Raw genomic sequence first — 18,154 nt, 5'->3', positions numbered from 1 at the left:
CAGTTGTTACATATAAAAAGAAAGCGGTTTTAACAGTGAGATTTTGAGCAAGGTTTTGGATTATAATTGTAATTGGTGAATTTATAAAATTCATTAGCAAGATGATCTCATTTATACAAATGTAAAACATTACTCATAAAGTTCTGTCAGGTTGCCATTGACTCAGGTGCTTATAATGTGTTAATTTACAACAGGGAGACAGCAATGTGTGGAAATTGGACAGCAGATAGGATTCAGATATTTTTCATTAGCACTTGGACTTTGATAAAGAGGAGCAGAAAAGAGCTGCTTGACCTTTCAGTTCTTAAATTATTAAAGAGCAAATAGATTTGAGGTCTGGATGCTTGCAAATCTAATTTGTCTTGTGGAGTAAGGATGAAATGACATTTTGGGTTGGAAATTGCTCCAGCCAACTTAGTTCTTTCTTTAATGTATCTGAAGATGAAAGCATTGACAATGTAATATACATGGAGTAGTGCATGTAGTATGACTGATACGAACTTGCCAGAGTAAAGACACATGTGAATGACAATTTTGTTTCTAAAACATTTACAATTTCCTGTTATAATTGCTGTGTGGAAAATGAAAAGAATATTTATTTTAAACTAAACTCAAGCAGGCATTTAAAATTAGCCTGGCCCAAGGTCCTGGATTTTTTGCTCCTGGACTGGTGCAGAAATAGCACTGTTTGACTGAAGGGCCAGAACAAGTGTAAGGTACAAAGCTTTGCAGTGCACCAGTAACAGCATGTCAGACATCATTGAGAACCATGGATATTTACCTTTTGAAATAGTATAAGGCATGAATTTCTAACTTCCAGGTAGCATAAAGCAATGATCTATAACTATAGAAACTCATATTAGTTGCTAAATCATGTCAGTAATTAAATTGAGGGAAAAGCAAGGGTGTAATCAGAGTCATGTGATTTTAAAAATGTGACCAACTAGAAGTAGAAATCCTTTGGTGGTCCAATACAAATGTTTGCTGGACCAGTTTAAAAAAAAAAGTGCTGGTCTTAAACTAGTAATCAGCTGCTTGGGGCAGAGACAGCACCTAACACAATGGGATCCATTACGAGGACTCCTCGGTGCTATAGCAATACAAATAATTAATAATAATCAGAACAAAATACGGTATCTTAATTTATCAGGGAGATTGTATCCTCCAAAAGCATACATAATGTTGTGGCTTTGTAGCAATTACATACTTAAAATGTAATTCATGTATTAATACATACAAACTACACAAGATAATGCAGTCAATTATTACATTTTAGCTACCCTAAAAATACTCTAGCTAACCTTACCAACTCCCTTCCTGCAATCTATGATCACTGCCCTCCTCATGGAGATGAATAATGATCAAAAGTCATTAGTCCTCAGGGAACCAATAAAGTTGCAACCAAATCCTCTTTAGAGAGATGGGTTTCCCATTTGAGAAATTTAGAAGCACTGTTTCACTGTTTTGAACAATTATAAGAATGTTATGATTTCACTGTTTTCATGTATATTCAGAAATAATGTTTCCTCAGTTCCTGTTTGAATGTCCATGAGTTTTTACATTTGAGGAAGATGGGCAGTTTCTTCTAGGCCCTGATTCATCAAAGCACTTTAGCACGTTTAACTGCTTTGCAGAATACAGATGGACTTAAACACATGCTTATCTTTAAACATGTGCTTAAGTGCTTTGATGAATCAGAATTATGACGACTATACAATTATGGGAATTTATTCACTCACTATTAACAGAAATTTTATGCAGAATTAGGCAATTAGACTAGTTAGTATTTTGTTTCTGTTTTGTATTCGTGAATGGGATTTCTGTTTCCCCATTGTTATCAGAGTTACCAAACTTCACTAACAAAATAAATGTAAAACAACTTTTGTACTTTAGCCATCAAAAAGTATATTCATTTTGCTCAATAACAATCTGCTACCAAAATTTTAAACAGATTTTCACTTTATTATATATTTCATAAGCAATTGTAATGCCAACAGTTAAGCAAATATGATTCCCTGACTGATTTTTTTTTCTATTTATCTCACCTTTCTTCATCTGTATTGATAGTTGTGCTTTTTTTTCCATGCAAGTTATCAAGCTAAAGGATTGACTCCACAGCCTCTTATCTACTTTTTGTAAATAAAATACTTGTTCAACATTTTAATACTGATCAAATATGTTTCTATGTATGTTCCAACTAGGAAGTATTCTGCATTATTTTTCATAAAAAGTCTTAGATATTCACAGCCAATTTTATTTTCCAAAGAGAAATGACGTTATTTGGGAGGAGAAGGGGATGTGTACTATAAATTTCTAGACCTGAGTATTGACAGTGTGTTTTTATACTATGTCCTTTGCCTTCAGCTGTCATCACCTTTTCCATAAATATTTGTTGGTGTGATGATGTGATTTCATAATGAATTGGCTGATTCAGATGTCTTTAAATAACCCATATTTTCTCTCATTCTTTCTTTTCTGATTTCTTAGTGTCTATCAAATAGTTGTTGAGGAAGAGCGCCCTCGCAGGACTAAAAAGACAACTGAAATCCTGAAATGCTACCCAGTGCCCATTCACTTCCAGAATGCTTCGCTTTTGAACTCTCAGTACTATTTTGCTGCAGAGTTTCCAGCCAACAGTCTTCAAGCTGCTCAGCCTTTTACAATTGGTGATAACAGAACCTATAGTGGTTTCTGGAATACTCCTCTTCTACCTCATAAAAGCTACAGCATTTATTTCCAAGCTGCTAGCAGAGCCAATGGGGTGAGTCTTATGACAGGTGTAGTCTTATGCAATATTAGAGTGTAAGCAGATTGTTGGTTCTGGACTTTGTATTGTTCAATGTAGTTGCTAATGAGAGAATGAATAAAACCATGAAATTTAACAAATTGAGTTTAAAAAATAACAGTTTAATAACCAGTGTTGCATTATTATTAAGGACGACAGAAAAGGGAAAGGAGGAAACCGCATACTTTTGTCAATGGACGGTGGGTCTGATAGCGCATCATTGCCAGTAATACTACCGTTCTGCTTTATTTTCATTTCTTACTAATGCGTCCAAAAGTTGGCCAGTGTTTCTGTCTAGCTGCCTTTTTTAAAAAGGAAAATACTGTGGATATTTTGGTTAAGTTCAAGCCAAACTTGATTTTTGCTTTAATAGCATATGTATTCTTGGCCTGTCCAATCACATTACCTTGGTTTATAATAGTTTGAACTTCTATTTTCACTTTTGCTTTTCTTGACTGAATTAGAAACACACTCTCTCCCCCTCCCTCCCCCCGCAACAGTAAAAGAAAATAAGTAGATGGAACTGAAATGAGAAGTATGTACAAAGGCCCTTGCAGATCATGTTTCATCTGGCTGATTCTTCCTGGAATTGTTTTCCATTTCCTGGGCAGACATACCCTTCAATTCCTGATAAGCTTTGGCTGTCTCCGTTGACAGCCTAGAAATATTTTCTGCCAGATACCATAATGGCCACTTTTTCACAGTACACTGGCAGTACAGAAATTTGAACACCATTGATTATTTTCTTTCTTAAATAAACTGGTATGATGCTTAGTACTGTATTCGTAAGAAAAAGAAAAATCTCCTAAGGTCAATGAATCACCAGAGAAAAAATGCTGCATACATCACGTCCTATACATTTATTTAATCTTCTGGTGAATGTTAAGTGACGTATTGATGGCACATGGCCAAGTGTATTGTGTTTTAGTTGTCCATAGCATGAAAAGTGCATTGGAGTCATTTTGGAGACTGTTAAATGTGTGATCAAACACACAGAATGGACCGTTTCCTTAGATCTTATCAACAATTTAAAAATAAAACAATAGATGGTTTTCTTTGTTTTGGATACAGCACAAGAAATGACCTTTTTCCTCTTTATTTGACACAGGAAACCAAAATTGACTGCGTCAGGGTGGCCACAAAAGGTATGATTAAATTGTGTCAAATTTTCTGGTTGTAAATCTGTTGACCTCTCTTTCATACATTTATGCAAACCTCCAGCAATGTTTACTTAGCTAAAAGGACATCTCTGAACCTGACGCTGTATTTTAAAGTAATCACTCACATGTCTAGCTGAGACTCAGGAAGTTTTCTACAAAAGCACAAATTTATTATACATTTTTAGTTGCCTACATGAACAAGTTTTTTTTTAAACATACTCTGTGGTTTTTATATGATCTCAAAATAAGTATTTTTGACATTTGTATATTTGTGTATATAATAGGACTGTTAAAGTGCTGATAGCAGAGTACCCACAAGCTGCTTGCACAGGTGAATAGTGAAAAATTACTCTTTCCTTATAAGCAATTCTGTTGTTTGAATTGCTTTATAAAAGAAAAGTGGAGCTTAAAGATTAAGCTTTTTATGCTGCAATGCCAGTACATTATACTGCCCAGTAGGAGATACAAGTTCAGACAGCAATAGCTATAATCCTGGTCCCCAAGTAGAAAAGATTAGTCATATTGCTCAGATGATATGCTTTAGCTTTGGAGACTGGGGGTGGTTTGTGTGTATCTGAGTGTAGCCACACTTCTTTAGTACCTCCACGAATGACAAGACAGAGATCTGAAAGAAAATTTGGGGATGGCAATTTAGAGGTAGAAGGGTAGAAAAGGGAAGGGTTTGGGTGCCTGGACAGCCTGCAATAAAAATATTTCATAAGCATTCGGTCATAGTCCATTCTTGGAGGATCACACATCTCAGGTTAAGTGACTTGACATAACCTCATGTAGCTTAGCACAATGAAATGTCCTGGTTGCAATGCAGAATCAACATGTGGAGATTTTACAATTCAGCAACCACAGGTGTCCTTTTTTCACCATCGTAGATAAGGTAGATGAGACCCTTATTATTTTGAAGTAACAGAAATATCAGCATGTAGCACCTCACATCTGTGCCTCAGAACTTAAACTGAGGGTGGGCTGCCACCCTCCGGAATACAATAAATGGAATTTTGGTCACTTTCTTCTCATCTAGTTCCCAAATATCTGGAAATGAAAAAAAAATCGCTAGTTTTCAAGTTACTGAGCCCATTGCTTAGTAAATAATTACTAACTTTCAAATATCTTCATTCTAATCAGATGAAACATAGAACAACAGATGAATTTCAGTGGAAAGTAAAACACTACTCTGTTCTCCAGTAGCATAAATGAATCCAGCAATTGATTAATTTACACCACAAATCATGATAAATGATTAGATGAATTTTTTTTTTACAAAACACGTTTTTTAAATTATTTGGAGATTATTTGTAATGGCTAATGAATGTTCAGTCATTTGGACCACTTCATGGAATAGTTGTAACGCTCATTTTGAGAGGAGAATTGCTTGGTGCAATGAAATTGCTTTCATAGCAACAGACCATTTCAAAGTAACCTATTTGTTGAAAGGGAAGTGAGAAAATGGAGCTCTTATTTTAAACACGTCAATTTGTTTTATGTTTTGAAAGCATATTTCCGAGTACTTTGTAATATCTTTGTCAAGCCCATAAGATTGTTAGAGAGATAAGAGGTGAGGACTTTGAAACAAGAATTCCCCAAGTTGGGCTTTGCAATCGTAAATGTTCCAAATTTTAATGAGGTGCTGCTGTAAAGTATTGTTTCCTGTGCCACTAAACTTATAATGACATAATACAAAGCAATTTCACTGGTTGCTCAAAATGACATGCAGAGTCTGTTTATATTTCAACATGTAATATATAATTGTTTTATCTATAGTTTAAAGGTCAGATTATGCCTTTCACCCCTTGGGTTTCCCACAACTGCTAAGCAGAATAGCAAGACCTCTTATTCTTGAGGTGCAAATCACCTCATCTATCATGGGAAAGAAGGGGGGCCATGACCCCACACCCTTGTCTACACTTGTCTGCTGAATTGGTCGGCCATACAGTGGGGTGTTGTGTGAACCATCTAAAGGGCTGGTGCAACATGCACACTTCCCCTACTCTGAGGAACTGAAAGGCCTCTCTGACAAGAGGCTCGATCTCTGGCCGCAATTTCCCTGGGTCAGTAAAGCTTTACACTGCTTGTAACTATACAACCTAGTGTGGTTATTTTAATACATATAAAGTGCTGTTATTAGACAATTATAGCTGTGTTGTGTGGTTGTGTTGATATATATATTACAGAGGGCACTTGTGCTTCCCATAGAAAAGGTTGCAAAACAGTCTCCATTATCACATTTGTTTTAACATATTCCTGTCTTTCCAAAGCATCTGTATTTTGGGCTGAAATCATCCTTTTGGGCTGAAATTTGAAGATTTTTAAAGCTAGAGCAAAATCTCTTTAGCCATTAATCATGAATATAGGTGGCAGAATCTGGTTCTCAATTGAGACCTAATGTTGCAGCCATTTACAGTTCTTACTACCCTGCAGGCTGTCATATGCTTTTAAGGCCCTGATCCCAAAAACACTTGCATATGCACTTAACTTGAAGCACATTAATAGACCCATTGACTAAACTCGGACTTCTCATGTGCTTAAAGTTAAGCATATACTTAAGTGTTTTCCTGGATCAGGGCCTGGATCATAAAATGTATCCTGTAAAACACACTAGCTGTGCAGTTCAGCCAGGTTGCTGTTTTTCTCCAAAATTCCACCAGAGTAGAAAGCTTCTGCAGCTCCACTCCGTGGAATTTAAGGAGTCCAGGGAGCATGTCAATATCCTCCTCCAAATTCTCATTACCCCAGGTTACCTGCTGATCAGCTGAGCCAACTGGTTTTGGCAAAGCCACCTGGTTGTCTACACTCAAGGAATGTAGCCAGCAGGTTTTGAAGTCTGCACCCAAAGGAGGAATCCAGGACTTGACTTGATCATGGACTTTAAAGCCTTTTTGTTATTTCCCACCCTCCCCCCAGGTGTCTCAATTTAAGATTATTCAAAAGTTTTGTGTGTCCCTCAAGACATTCATGTAGCTGAAATTGTGGTAGAACATGGATTGACTTTTGCAATAGTTAATCCATGGTATGTTGGATGCTTTTCTCATTTTTGTATACTTTGTGGGAAAGGTTCAGAGCATTCTTGCCCTGATCCAGCAAAGCACTTAATCAAGGACTTAACTTTAAGTACGTGTAGTCCTGAATGAAGTCAATGGAATGTCAGCATAAACACGAGAAGAAAATGTCTTGTGTGCAAAATATCCTTTTACTTGAAGGCATTCTACAAAATATGGCCTTAATCTTGTATATCCATACCCATGTGTATTTTGATGCAGGTTCTATGTCTTTATCTGGATAATACTTTGTAATTCCATTATTTTAAATCCTCAATGCATAACAGTTGAAACAAACCTCTTGTAAGCATTAGCTCTTTACAAATTAAACCTATATTAAATATCACTGTCAGAGATCATATAAAAATCCTGATTGCAATGATTATAATATTATTTTAATATTAGCATACCGGGTTCTGTATAACTGAAGTGCCCAGTCCTGCTCCTTTAGAAATCAAATAGAGTCTTGCCACTGGCTGCACTGGGAGATGGATTGGCTCCATGTTTCTTTTTATATGAGTATGGTGAAGAGTTTTCTGGTGCGGCAAATTAAGGCTTCTGTTATTTTTATGAATATTCAATGTGCATACAAATGTGAGGACTGAAGGGTGCCTCCTATGTGAGATAAGAGAATTAAAATAAAAACAGGATAGATTTTCATGCAAGTAACAAAAATGGCGTTCATATGTCTGCTCTTTCTTTAAACTAAATGATGATAAAATCTGTGAAGAGAAGGTTGAAAAACACCAAAACATGCTAACTATACAATTATCAACGTTGTGGTGTTTCTTGATTATATTAAGAATATATTTCCTGATATGACTTGTTACAGTGTCTGAATAGTGACCATTTTGGCATCTCCTAGGATTCCAATTCTCAGACCAAATAGAAAGAGAGGTTATTATTCTGCTCTTGCCACATTGGGAGGCTTTCATTAATTATGAGAGAGAAAAGGCTATTATAATATTTTAAATCCAATAGCAACAGTACTCTAGCAGCTACTAACAGCACTGTGTTTCAGTGTTGCAGAGGGGTATTTCAAAATATTATGCAGCAGCAGTTTTGAGTTTAATTGTCTGCAGATGGTAGATGATCTATTTTCCTCACTCCTTGCCACATTTCTAATAGCAACCAGGCTGTTCTATGTAAATTAGTGATCTTTCATATAATCTTGTCTTTAATTTTCCAATATTTTTCTTTGCATCATTTTCCAGCTGCATGATGTTGGATCTGGCCTTTTAATTTTGTTAAGTATTTTTTAGTCTATATGTATTTAACCATTTAATGACAACCATAGCGCTTCTGGCAAACAAAGAATCAGAAGATTTCATTGTGAACCACAATAATACTAATCTGTTGGTACAGCCCTACAAAAACAAACACCTGCCAGGAATAGTTTAGATATACTTGGTCCTGCCTCCATGCAGGGGCCTTAACTAGATAACCTCTTGAGGTCCCTTCCAGCTGTACATTTCTGTGATTATATGAAGAAGAGTCAAGATACTGTAGGTGTGTAGGGAATTCTACTTTTGCTTTTCATTGTTTTAGTGGGAGAATATAAACTTGTGTAGGCCCAATCTAGCAAACAGTTACACACGTGTTTAACTTAAAGCATGTGAAAAGTCAGTAGTACTAGTGCTCGCACATGTAAGTGTTTATGTTTGTTTGCAAAATCTTCTATAAGGAAGATTCAGGAAAAAATGTGTATTAACCTTGATTGAAGAATATTGTACTGGAAAATGATATTTTAAATAAACATAGGGAAAATGTACTGTGAAAGTTTAAAAAACAAAAAAGAAATTGGTGTGATTTACCTTGACAAATTAAGGTTGGAGTCCTCTGAATAAGCACTGAATTTTTGCAGCTTAAATCCAGTGATGTGGCCAATGGAGCCAAGCCTCAGTCTTTAGTTAATCAGATTTGTAATTTCTAAATAATATACTTTGATTCCTTTTTCTGGGTGAAGGTTACATAAAAAAGCTTATTAATATCACAGAATAACCAAACTAACAAATTAAGAAAAGATGAAGAGGAGCTTTTGTGGTTTTTTGTTTCTTTGGTTTGGGTTTTGGGGTTTTTTGGTAAAACTTTGAGACAATAATATTGACCAAGATTCTTCTTGCTAGCATAGCTTCAGTCTGGCTTTTTTTTCCTCATGCATGCTGACCTGGAAATCTTCCTTTGCCTTAGCTGCGATAATCGTGACTCAGCTTACAACACCATACATTCGCATCGCCCCTGCTGCAGGCGACGACCAGCTAACAGGTCAGACATTCAAGTATAGACAAGTCACCTTGCACATTTCAGAGTCATTTTATTTGTTTCATTTTCCTTCCATGTGTTCTTCATTTTCTGCTCATAGATTGTTTACCACTATGTAGGTTTTTGTGGGGTTTTTTTTTGTTCAGCTACTACATCCATTGAATTAAGTTATATGCTTGGCATCAAAGACTTACACACTTATATCCATGTATGTAAAACAACTCCACTGCATGTTTCCATTGTGTGTTTGATCTTTGGGATGTTCCTTCAAGCCTAATGTTGTAATGAAATATAGCTGTCCTGGCTTTGCTGCAGCAGTAATATCAGTCAGGGTTTTTATATATGTGTGTGTGTGTGTCTATTTTTTCCTGCATTATTAGATCAAGGCATTGTGGTTATCATCTTGTCGATTTATTTGGGGTCAGAGAGGGACGCTTTCATAAATCAGAAAATATTGTGGTTTTTTTTTTTTAACTGCAGAGTGGTTTGAAGATAGTTGCATCTAACAGTATTTCAATATATATAAAATTAAAGATAAAGAAATAAAACTGAAACAGTGGTAATTGCATCACTGATGGGTCTTAGATTTAAAAGAAAATGGCCTACAAAGTGACATACAGAAATGCACAAAGCTATAAGGTTTTTAAATCTAATTTACAAAATAAATTCAGTACAAATGTGAGACAGTTATTAGTCTATGGTTTGCCCAAAGGCCAGTTCAGAATGTAGCTAAAAATCCATATATGGGAAATGATTCATTTTCTCATAAAATAAACACACTCATAAAGCTTTTGAGGAATTTGGAAACCAGCATATTTTGAAACAGAAAAAAAGTGCATTAAATTATTTTAAGGTGAGTCTGATGGAATATGTAATATAGGAAGTTACATATACTCCATCAACATGTAGTGCTGTGATAAACCCATAGACATTTCCAAAATTACTATCATAATTACTTGGGAAGAATCCAGATGTTGCTGTTGGAAGGGAAGAAAACAGTTCAAATGCTTTGGCATCTGGACACTGTTACAGCCAACCAGAGAAAATTATGAAATGTGTGTTTGTAGTAGTTGATAAAATATTAACTGATTCATATACAATTATTTCTATTGAAAATAAGGAGAAAAATGTGGTAAGGTGATGCAGGGGGTAAGGAAATACAAGCTAAATTCCTTACCTTTTCGAAGCACTGTCCACAGGCATTTTCAAAACTCAGTTCTCTGGGTTCTTTTCTGGAGAATAAAAGTAAAGCTTTGAAGAGACAAGGAATGTCTCTTCCACTCATTTGAGCCTTAACAAGTTCTAATGACTTTGGCACAAGAATGAAATGTGCTTATGTAGACATTCTTTATTTTGAGGATTAAAGCTTTTTATTGATGCAAAACTTAGTAGCTACAGAAACTCGGTGAAAGACGTCCACTCTACAAGAGAGAAATGTTTACAAAGTTAACACAGAGAACCCGAGATACTGTAGTTGTAAATACCAAAGTACTTAATGTGCTGCGTTCTAACTGGATACTTCGTAACAAAACAAAACAAAAGTGGCTAAGGCCACTCCTAGTAACCCTCATGCTTCAACTGCCTTTCCGATCTGCTGTTTTTTCAGTTTTTCAAATTTTCATTTACTGCACAATAATAATTTGTACAGTAGAATAAAAGATATCAAATAATAAGTGGGCAGCTAAAAGGGAAAAAGTGTCTGCTTGGTTTCCCTGAGTAGATACCTCCCTAATAGTTCTTCAGCAGAGAAAGTGAAGGACAAACAAGCAATGGACCCTGTCCACAAACCCTGTGAATCCCAAGACAATAGTAGGAGGCCAGGCTCATCCACACAGAGATGTGTGCCTTCATGCCTTCTCTGGGTCTCCAACAAATTCCTCTCTCAATGGCAGTGGTCTGACTCTAATAGAACCAAGTTATAAAGACTTATGCTCCCAGTTTTCCCTTTAAGGGGGATTCCCACTTTTGAGGAGGATGAGTCCATATTTAATTGCCTCCCTCAGCAATGCTGGGCACGGGGAAGCAGGGAACAATGTGCATACTCCTTTGGGACATCCATTGCCCATCCACTGCCCTTGTACCGACTTCTGGGTTGTGAAGGTCCCTCTTTGGAGAGAGCGGAAACACTGTCGAAGAGGTGCTTGAGCACCCTTTCTGCATGGAAGAATCTGCCTGTGGAGAGTCTTCTCCATATGGGGATCTTAGTGATATAATTGGATGATTGATTACTGTGAGGCTTGCATTGTAAGTCAGGTTGCATAGCATTTTCTGTTACAACACCCTGTTTCCCCTGCTTGTCTATTTCAACATATAACTTTTGAGATTGAAAATGTCCATGCTTCATTCCACCCAAAAGTAATTTCTGTTTTTTAACACTAAGGGGGGGGGGATTTCCATTTGTTTTTTAATTGTGGGAAATGGAAGGCAAATGCTTCTCCCATAGTTTACATTAAAAATCCTGACCACCTTCCTAAACACTGGTAAAGGCAGCTGCTCTTCCAGCTCAATCCCGGTTCAACTCAGCTCTCAGTACAAACCTTCCCCACCTCAACTTTTTCCCTCCTCTATCAGCAACCTGTCTTGGCCCTCCCTATACAGTTTGTCTCTCAGCATTAGTCTTTTATGCTGTCCTTCTCTCACACACCCCACCCCCACCCCCTTTATTATATATAAAAGAAGGGGGCTGCCTGGTGCAGGAACAGCCCCCATTCACTTTACATGTCTTGTCAGCCTCTCCATGGCCTGGATCCTACTACTGGAGGCAGCAGGAAATGGCAGTTCTCCTTTAGCTGCTGCTAAATACCTTGGATGAAACTGGGGCTACATTTGTACCACATAGTGTGTTACCGAGGCAACTGTTCAGTTTTATCAGCAACTGGGGAAAATAGGCAAATAAAGCTGACAGAAATGATCAGTGAATACATTATCATCAGTAGCTGGATGATGCAGGAACTTTTTTTTTTAATTTTAACATTACAAAAATAACTTGGTTCACCCATATGGTCAGAAGGATAAGGAGATATTTCAATATATTTTATCTGTTCATCTTATGCCAGTAGAACGGACTGCATATATGTGGAACAGAAAGTGTTTATTACAGACCAATTATTATATTGTCTGGCCCTGATTTTTAGACTGGCCATGACATGGGCTCCATGTTTGCACCTACAGTGGTTTGCAGATATGATTGGTGTCATTTACAGGTTTAACTACCTGATTGTACCTGCATATTATGTAGCTAAGCATCTAAACGGCATCAGTTGTACTTGCAGTTATTTGCAAATTGGAGGCACGAAAAGGGAGGGCACATTTTAAAATCCAGCGAAATAAATATAATATTGTTGAGTTAAAACCTCATTATGTGTGAACCTGCTTTTCATTTAAGTCAGTTGTCAGAAGCCGTTAAGGGGCCATACCTAAAACAAGGCATAATGGAGTCTGCCCAGAAACTAGCACCATGCGAGCAGGGGGTTCCACTGGGGGGTGTTCTAACCAGGTGCATGTGTGTGTCTGTGGATATGCAAAAAGTCTAGTGAAGTTGTTGGGGGCAGGAGGAGAGAGGAAGAGCAGACAACAAACATAGAGGCTCGGAAGCAGGAAGTAAGCCAAGAAGCAGTCTGTAAGCACAGTGTGACCGTGGAGAACCCTGCAGTAAGTTTCCGAGTGTGGTGCTGGTTAAAGAGGCTTGGAGCTGTGAAGAAGTTATCCTTTGTGTTTTGGTTCCTCTTGCATTTGGAGAAGAAGGACTTTGTGCATTCTTTGTAAGTAAACATGGTTGCATCAAAGAAAATACCAGACTTCATCATCCATTTCTGCTCCAAGCTGGAACATCCCCAGGGCCCCAGACTTTGACTAGCTGCTCAGGTTAAAAAGGGGCAATACTATGAACATAGGAAAACCCCATTTTCCAACCACCTTTAACCAAAACTCACTCATGCGTGAATCTAGGGTAAGCTCCCTCATTGTGAACCACTTACCTAATAACTCCCTTACTTATCTGAACCACTCTGTAAGTTTAGATATTTTGAAGATCTCAAAATATTTGTGATGTTTGTATTTATACATATTTTTCATTTTCTATTGAAAGTTGAAGATGAAATTCATATGTTCTCATACTTAGGGGGAAAAATCAAGGACAACATGAAAAATGTCTGAAAATAAACACACAAGAAATTAGTGTATAAATTATGTATTAGAATAAAATGAGAATTATTTGGGGATTAAAACATAGTGACACATAAGAGAAGTCTATAAGCTACTGCACCTCGCTTCACCATTTTGTAAGTCACTTCATTCAAAAGATTCAGAATGGCCATATTTGGTATTCAGTGGGTCCTCATCTCTTTTCCTCCTGCTTCCATTTTAATGAAATGACATGCTTGGAATTATGATTAAAATGTTCCATTTTTGAATGCATGTTCCTTAATTGTTGAAAAATGTCTGGGCTACTTACTTTTAAATTTTAAAAAAATAATTTATGATTTAGTAGCAGACACCTACTGTACCTGATGCTATTCAGATTGATTTCCATCAACACACTGTTTTTATCATCCACATATAGCTGGAAGGCTAAACTTTGTGCTGCACAGTCTTTGTAAATGAAGTACCTATGATGATTCACATTAAAAAAAGATACATCAGAGGCTTTTTGTAATTTCTTGCTAGAATAAAAATACTTTTAAAAATTAGAAAAACTAAAAAATAGTGAAACTCGTAAAGCTTAAATTAATTACACCGTAGATAACTGAAGATCTAGATGAACAGTGTTTAAAACCATGGTAAAAATTGATACAAAACTATTCCCAATTGTTTTTTTTCCTGCCTTATACAATTATTGGCCTAATAACATTTAGAGATTTATCAAAATATGAAATTCACTCCATGAGAATTATTGGAATACACTGAGCCAAATTCTGCTCACAGTCATTACAATGTAAATCTGGAGTAAATCCATGGAAAGTCATTGAATGACTGAATTGAGATCTAGATTGATTTTTTGTGTGTCAGTGGATTTACTCGGGATTTACGCTAGTATTACTGACAGCACAATTTGGCATTAAATGTTTGTTAAAACAAACTATAGCATTGTGAATTTGGGAAGGATTATTTTCCCATTTATCTGTGTCATTAGACAGGACCTCCTAGGAGGAGGAGTGACATTTTTCCAATAATTGTGATACAATGTCTAGCTGCTAACAATAATAAAAAGAAGTTAATTTGTCATTCTGTTTAAAATGTTGATCCTCTACTGGAGCATTAAATAAGCAGGTCAGGGGATCTACACAATCACCAAATGTATGTTCCCTTTTCCCTGTAATCCCTCCAGCAGAGTACCGCCCTAGCAGCAAAAATATGATGGATCTTAACTGAAGTCACATGTCATCTATATAGTAATTCATAAAAAAATGTCCTTAAGAGTTACTCAAATTGCAGCTATATATCCCCTTTCCCATATAGAGACCAACTCATCCAGATCAGTTTCTTTGTCCAAGTCCCCCTCCCATCTTTTCATCTGGGTTGTTTTCTTATCAACATCTTTTTCAGTCAAAAAGGTATGTAGATCAGATGGAAAACTTTTTGTTCCAGCTTGTGTCTGTGTCAACTCCTCAAATGTGGTTAAAGGTCTAGAGAGAGCTGCCTTGTATCCTGATTTCACAATAAAATATTTGACTTATAGATATTTAAAATACAGGATCTTTATATTGTTTACATTATTACATATCTCTTGGTGTGATTTCAAATCAAGACCAATGAACAGCTGTCCAAATTGAGTAATCTCAGCTCTTACCCACAATGAATAGTCACTTTGCTATTTCCTTGAGATAAACTGAATTATGAATTAAAAGGAAGAGGGCCTCAGCGATAGGAATTTTTTAAAAATTATCCAAAGCTGCTAAGGTGGTCTAGATGAATTGGATGATTCTTTTATTTTTGGAGCTCTAGATATCTTTTTAATCAAACAATTACTATGAATAGCTACATTTGGGTTCCAGTGTTGTTTGAGTTTTACCCAGGATTTGGATGGTTTATTTTAAGCCAATTGATGGCATATTTTAATTGAGATGTATAACAATAATAAGTCAAATTAGGGAAAGCTAGTCCACCACACTTTGGAGACTTATACAGATCTATAGAATACACTCTATAGTGTATAACACTTTTTTGTGTTTCCATCTGAATTTTAATATTGCAACCCGCCATGTTTTTAATATCATGTCAGGGATACCAACAGGGATACACTGAAACAAAAATAATAACTTCAGGAGGACATTCCTGTTTACTCAGGCTACCCTACCTATCCCAGAAATTTCATATTTATTCCATTCTTCCAAGTCTTTTATTACTGTGTTCCACAGTGGAGGTGAATTGCCTTAAAAAAAATTAAAAGTTTCTACACCATAATTATTCCTAAATTTTTTAAAGATTCCTTTACTCATTTAAATGTATGTATCTGACAACAGTTAGATGTGACTCTTTTGGTAAAATTAATTCCTAAAGTTTCAGATTTATCATAGTTTATTTTGAAGCCTGAAACCTGCCCAAATTCAATAGTGCTGTAACTTTTAATGAGGCTTCTGGATCCTGCAAATACAAGGCATTATCAGATACAAAGCTATTTTGCATGTGGATGGACCTTACCAAGATGCTATTTCTCATCTTTTTAGCAAAAGACTCCATTGCCAAAGCAAACAGGGGGGATAACAAGAAACCCTGTCCTGTATCCTAGAGCAGTGGTTTTCAAACTTTTTTTCTAGGGACCTAGTTGAAGAAAATTGTTGATGCCCATGACCCAACGGAGCTGGGGATGAGGGGTTTGGGATGTGAGAAGGGCTCAGGGCTGTGGGGCAGGGCTGAGAATGAGGGGTTCAGGGTGTGGGAAGGGGCTCTGGGCTGGGGCAGGGGGATGGAGTGCAGGAGGGGGTCAGGGCTCTGGGCTGGGGCTGGAGATGAGGGGTTTGGGTGCAAAAAGGGATTTTAGGTTTGGGGGAGCTCAGGGCTGGGGCGCAGGGTTTGGGCATGGACTTACCTCCTAGGCAGGGGGGCCATGGGGCTTCATGCGCTTCCCACTTGTTCTGGCACTGCAGACCACGCTGTGCCCCGGAAGCAGCCAGCAGCAGGTCTGGCTCCTAGGCACGGGCTCCGCGCAACTCTCGCCCACAGACACTGCCCTCCTCCCCACCCCCGTTCCTGGCCAATGGGAGTGCAGAGCTGGTGTTCGGGGCGCAGGCAGTGCATGGAGCCTCGGTGGCCCCCCTGCCTAGGAGCCAGACCTGCTGCTGGCTGCTTCCAAGGCGCAGTGCAGTGTCGGAGAAGGTAGGCACTAGCCTGCCTTAGCTGGGCAGCACCGTTAACAGGACTTTTAACGTCCTGGTCGGCAGTGCTGAGCACAGCAAGGTGACCCAGTGCCTTACATGCCGTGACCCAGTAGTGGGTCATGACCCACGGTTTGAAAAACACTGCCCTAGACATATTAAAAGGAGGAAATTGATGATCATTAACCACTGCAGAGGCTCAAGAATAAGTAGAGAGGGATGATATGCCAATATATAACTGATTTCCATAACCAAACCTTATCCAAATCTGTCTGAGTTACTGCCACTGGTCGAGGGTTTTTTTGAGTGTACAAAGAAAGCTGGAATAATAGCTAGAATTAATGTTATAGATCAAATTCTGAGTTCTTTTGATATTATCAGATAGACAACTACCAGCAACAAACCCAGATTGGTCAGGGTGAACATATATGGGCAAGATGACAATCTGTTTGCTAGTATTTTAGCATCACATTAATTAAAGAAAGAGATCTGCATGATACACATCAGGCATGATGAGATTGTTATGTTATCTTTGAGTTCACTTATTCTAAAAATTTTCCATCGATGACCTTTCTCCAACTTTGGAATGGTTATGATAATTCTAAAGTCAAACTTACTTCAGGAGGGGAGATCTGAGTCTCCTGCTATTTTGTTATTAACTTTACCTGTAATATAAATTGCAGCATTAAATTAACTGTAATGTTATACCCATTAAGTATACTTTATCCACATAGAGTAAAATATCCTGGGAGCTATACAGCCCAGCTTCCTTTTAACTATATTCCTTTATCATTGTAACCACATGAATATAATATCCATTATTTATTTAAATGTCTTAGCAAATTATTTTCTTTGGGATCTGGACTGCTTCTTCTGCTCTCATTTCTGTCATGGTGTATTCCTGCTGCATCTGTTTCGAGCAATTCCGGCTCTCTTCGCTCTCTCCAATTCCCAGTGATTTATTGATGATCTGTGGGACTGATGCCTTTGATCCCATTCAGATTGTTCTTGAGCTGATCTGTCTATTCCAGTGTCCATAAGTACCTGTTCCCCTTCTTTTGGATCTGAGCTGGACATATTTGTCTTTCCATGTAATGGATAGTCTAGATGAGAACCCCCATTTGTATCTTCTATTGTTCTTTCTAAGAATTGTGGTAATCTGGTAGGGTTCTCTTCACTTCTAAGGGTTGAGGTTGCAAAATCAGGGAAAATTTATATTGGCTGGTTAAGAATCCTCTGTGGTTCAGTTCTCTCCCTCATTGCCCTCAGCATTTTATCCTTGTCTTCATAGTAGTGTAGATCGACAATCACATCTCTAGGTCTGGAGCCTGCTGGGGGCCTGGGGAAAAGGGATCTGGAAGCCCTCTCAATATGAATGTAATCCTTATTGTCAAGTTTTAATATGTCATGGAAAATATTGTTCAGTGTGTCCAGCAATTTCTCCCTTCCGTCTCCTCTGGAATACCTTTAATCCTTGTGGTGTTCTTGCATTCTCTATTTTCCATGTCTTCCAGTTTTAATTCTGTTCCTTTTTATCTTTTTTTAATTATTTGGATTCTTTCATCTAGATTAATAATGCTGTCC

General features: G+C 37.4%; 1 protein-coding gene across 19 annotated transcripts in view; it reads left to right on the top strand.

Annotated features, from left to right (window-relative positions):
* The window catches only part of PTPRM (protein tyrosine phosphatase receptor type M), a 717,223-nt gene that overhangs the window by 462,466 nt on the left and 236,603 nt on the right, over nt 1–18,154 (top strand). For 15 of the 19 annotated variants that reach the window (XM_039523703.1, XM_039523700.1, XM_039523699.1 and 12 more), the window contains 3 exons: nt 2,488–2,761; nt 3,894–3,930; nt 9,186–9,260. In XM_039523703.1, the coding sequence (XP_039379637.1) occupies nt 2,488–2,761; nt 3,894–3,930; nt 9,186–9,260 (386 nt within the window). The remainder of the gene's footprint in view (nt 1–2,487; nt 2,762–3,893; nt 3,931–9,185; nt 9,261–18,154) is intronic. The other 4 variants (XM_039523698.1, XM_039523710.1, XM_039523705.1 and 1 more) reach the window with 1 other exon arrangement.

This window comes from Mauremys reevesii, linkage group 2 (genome assembly GCF_016161935.1).
Source record: "Mauremys reevesii isolate NIE-2019 linkage group 2, ASM1616193v1, whole genome shotgun sequence".
Classification (NCBI taxonomy): Eukaryota; Metazoa; Chordata; order Testudines; family Geoemydidae; genus Mauremys; species Mauremys reevesii.
The sequence above is the reverse complement of the archived record's forward strand: the minus strand, read 5'-3'. Positions and strand labels throughout refer to the sequence as shown.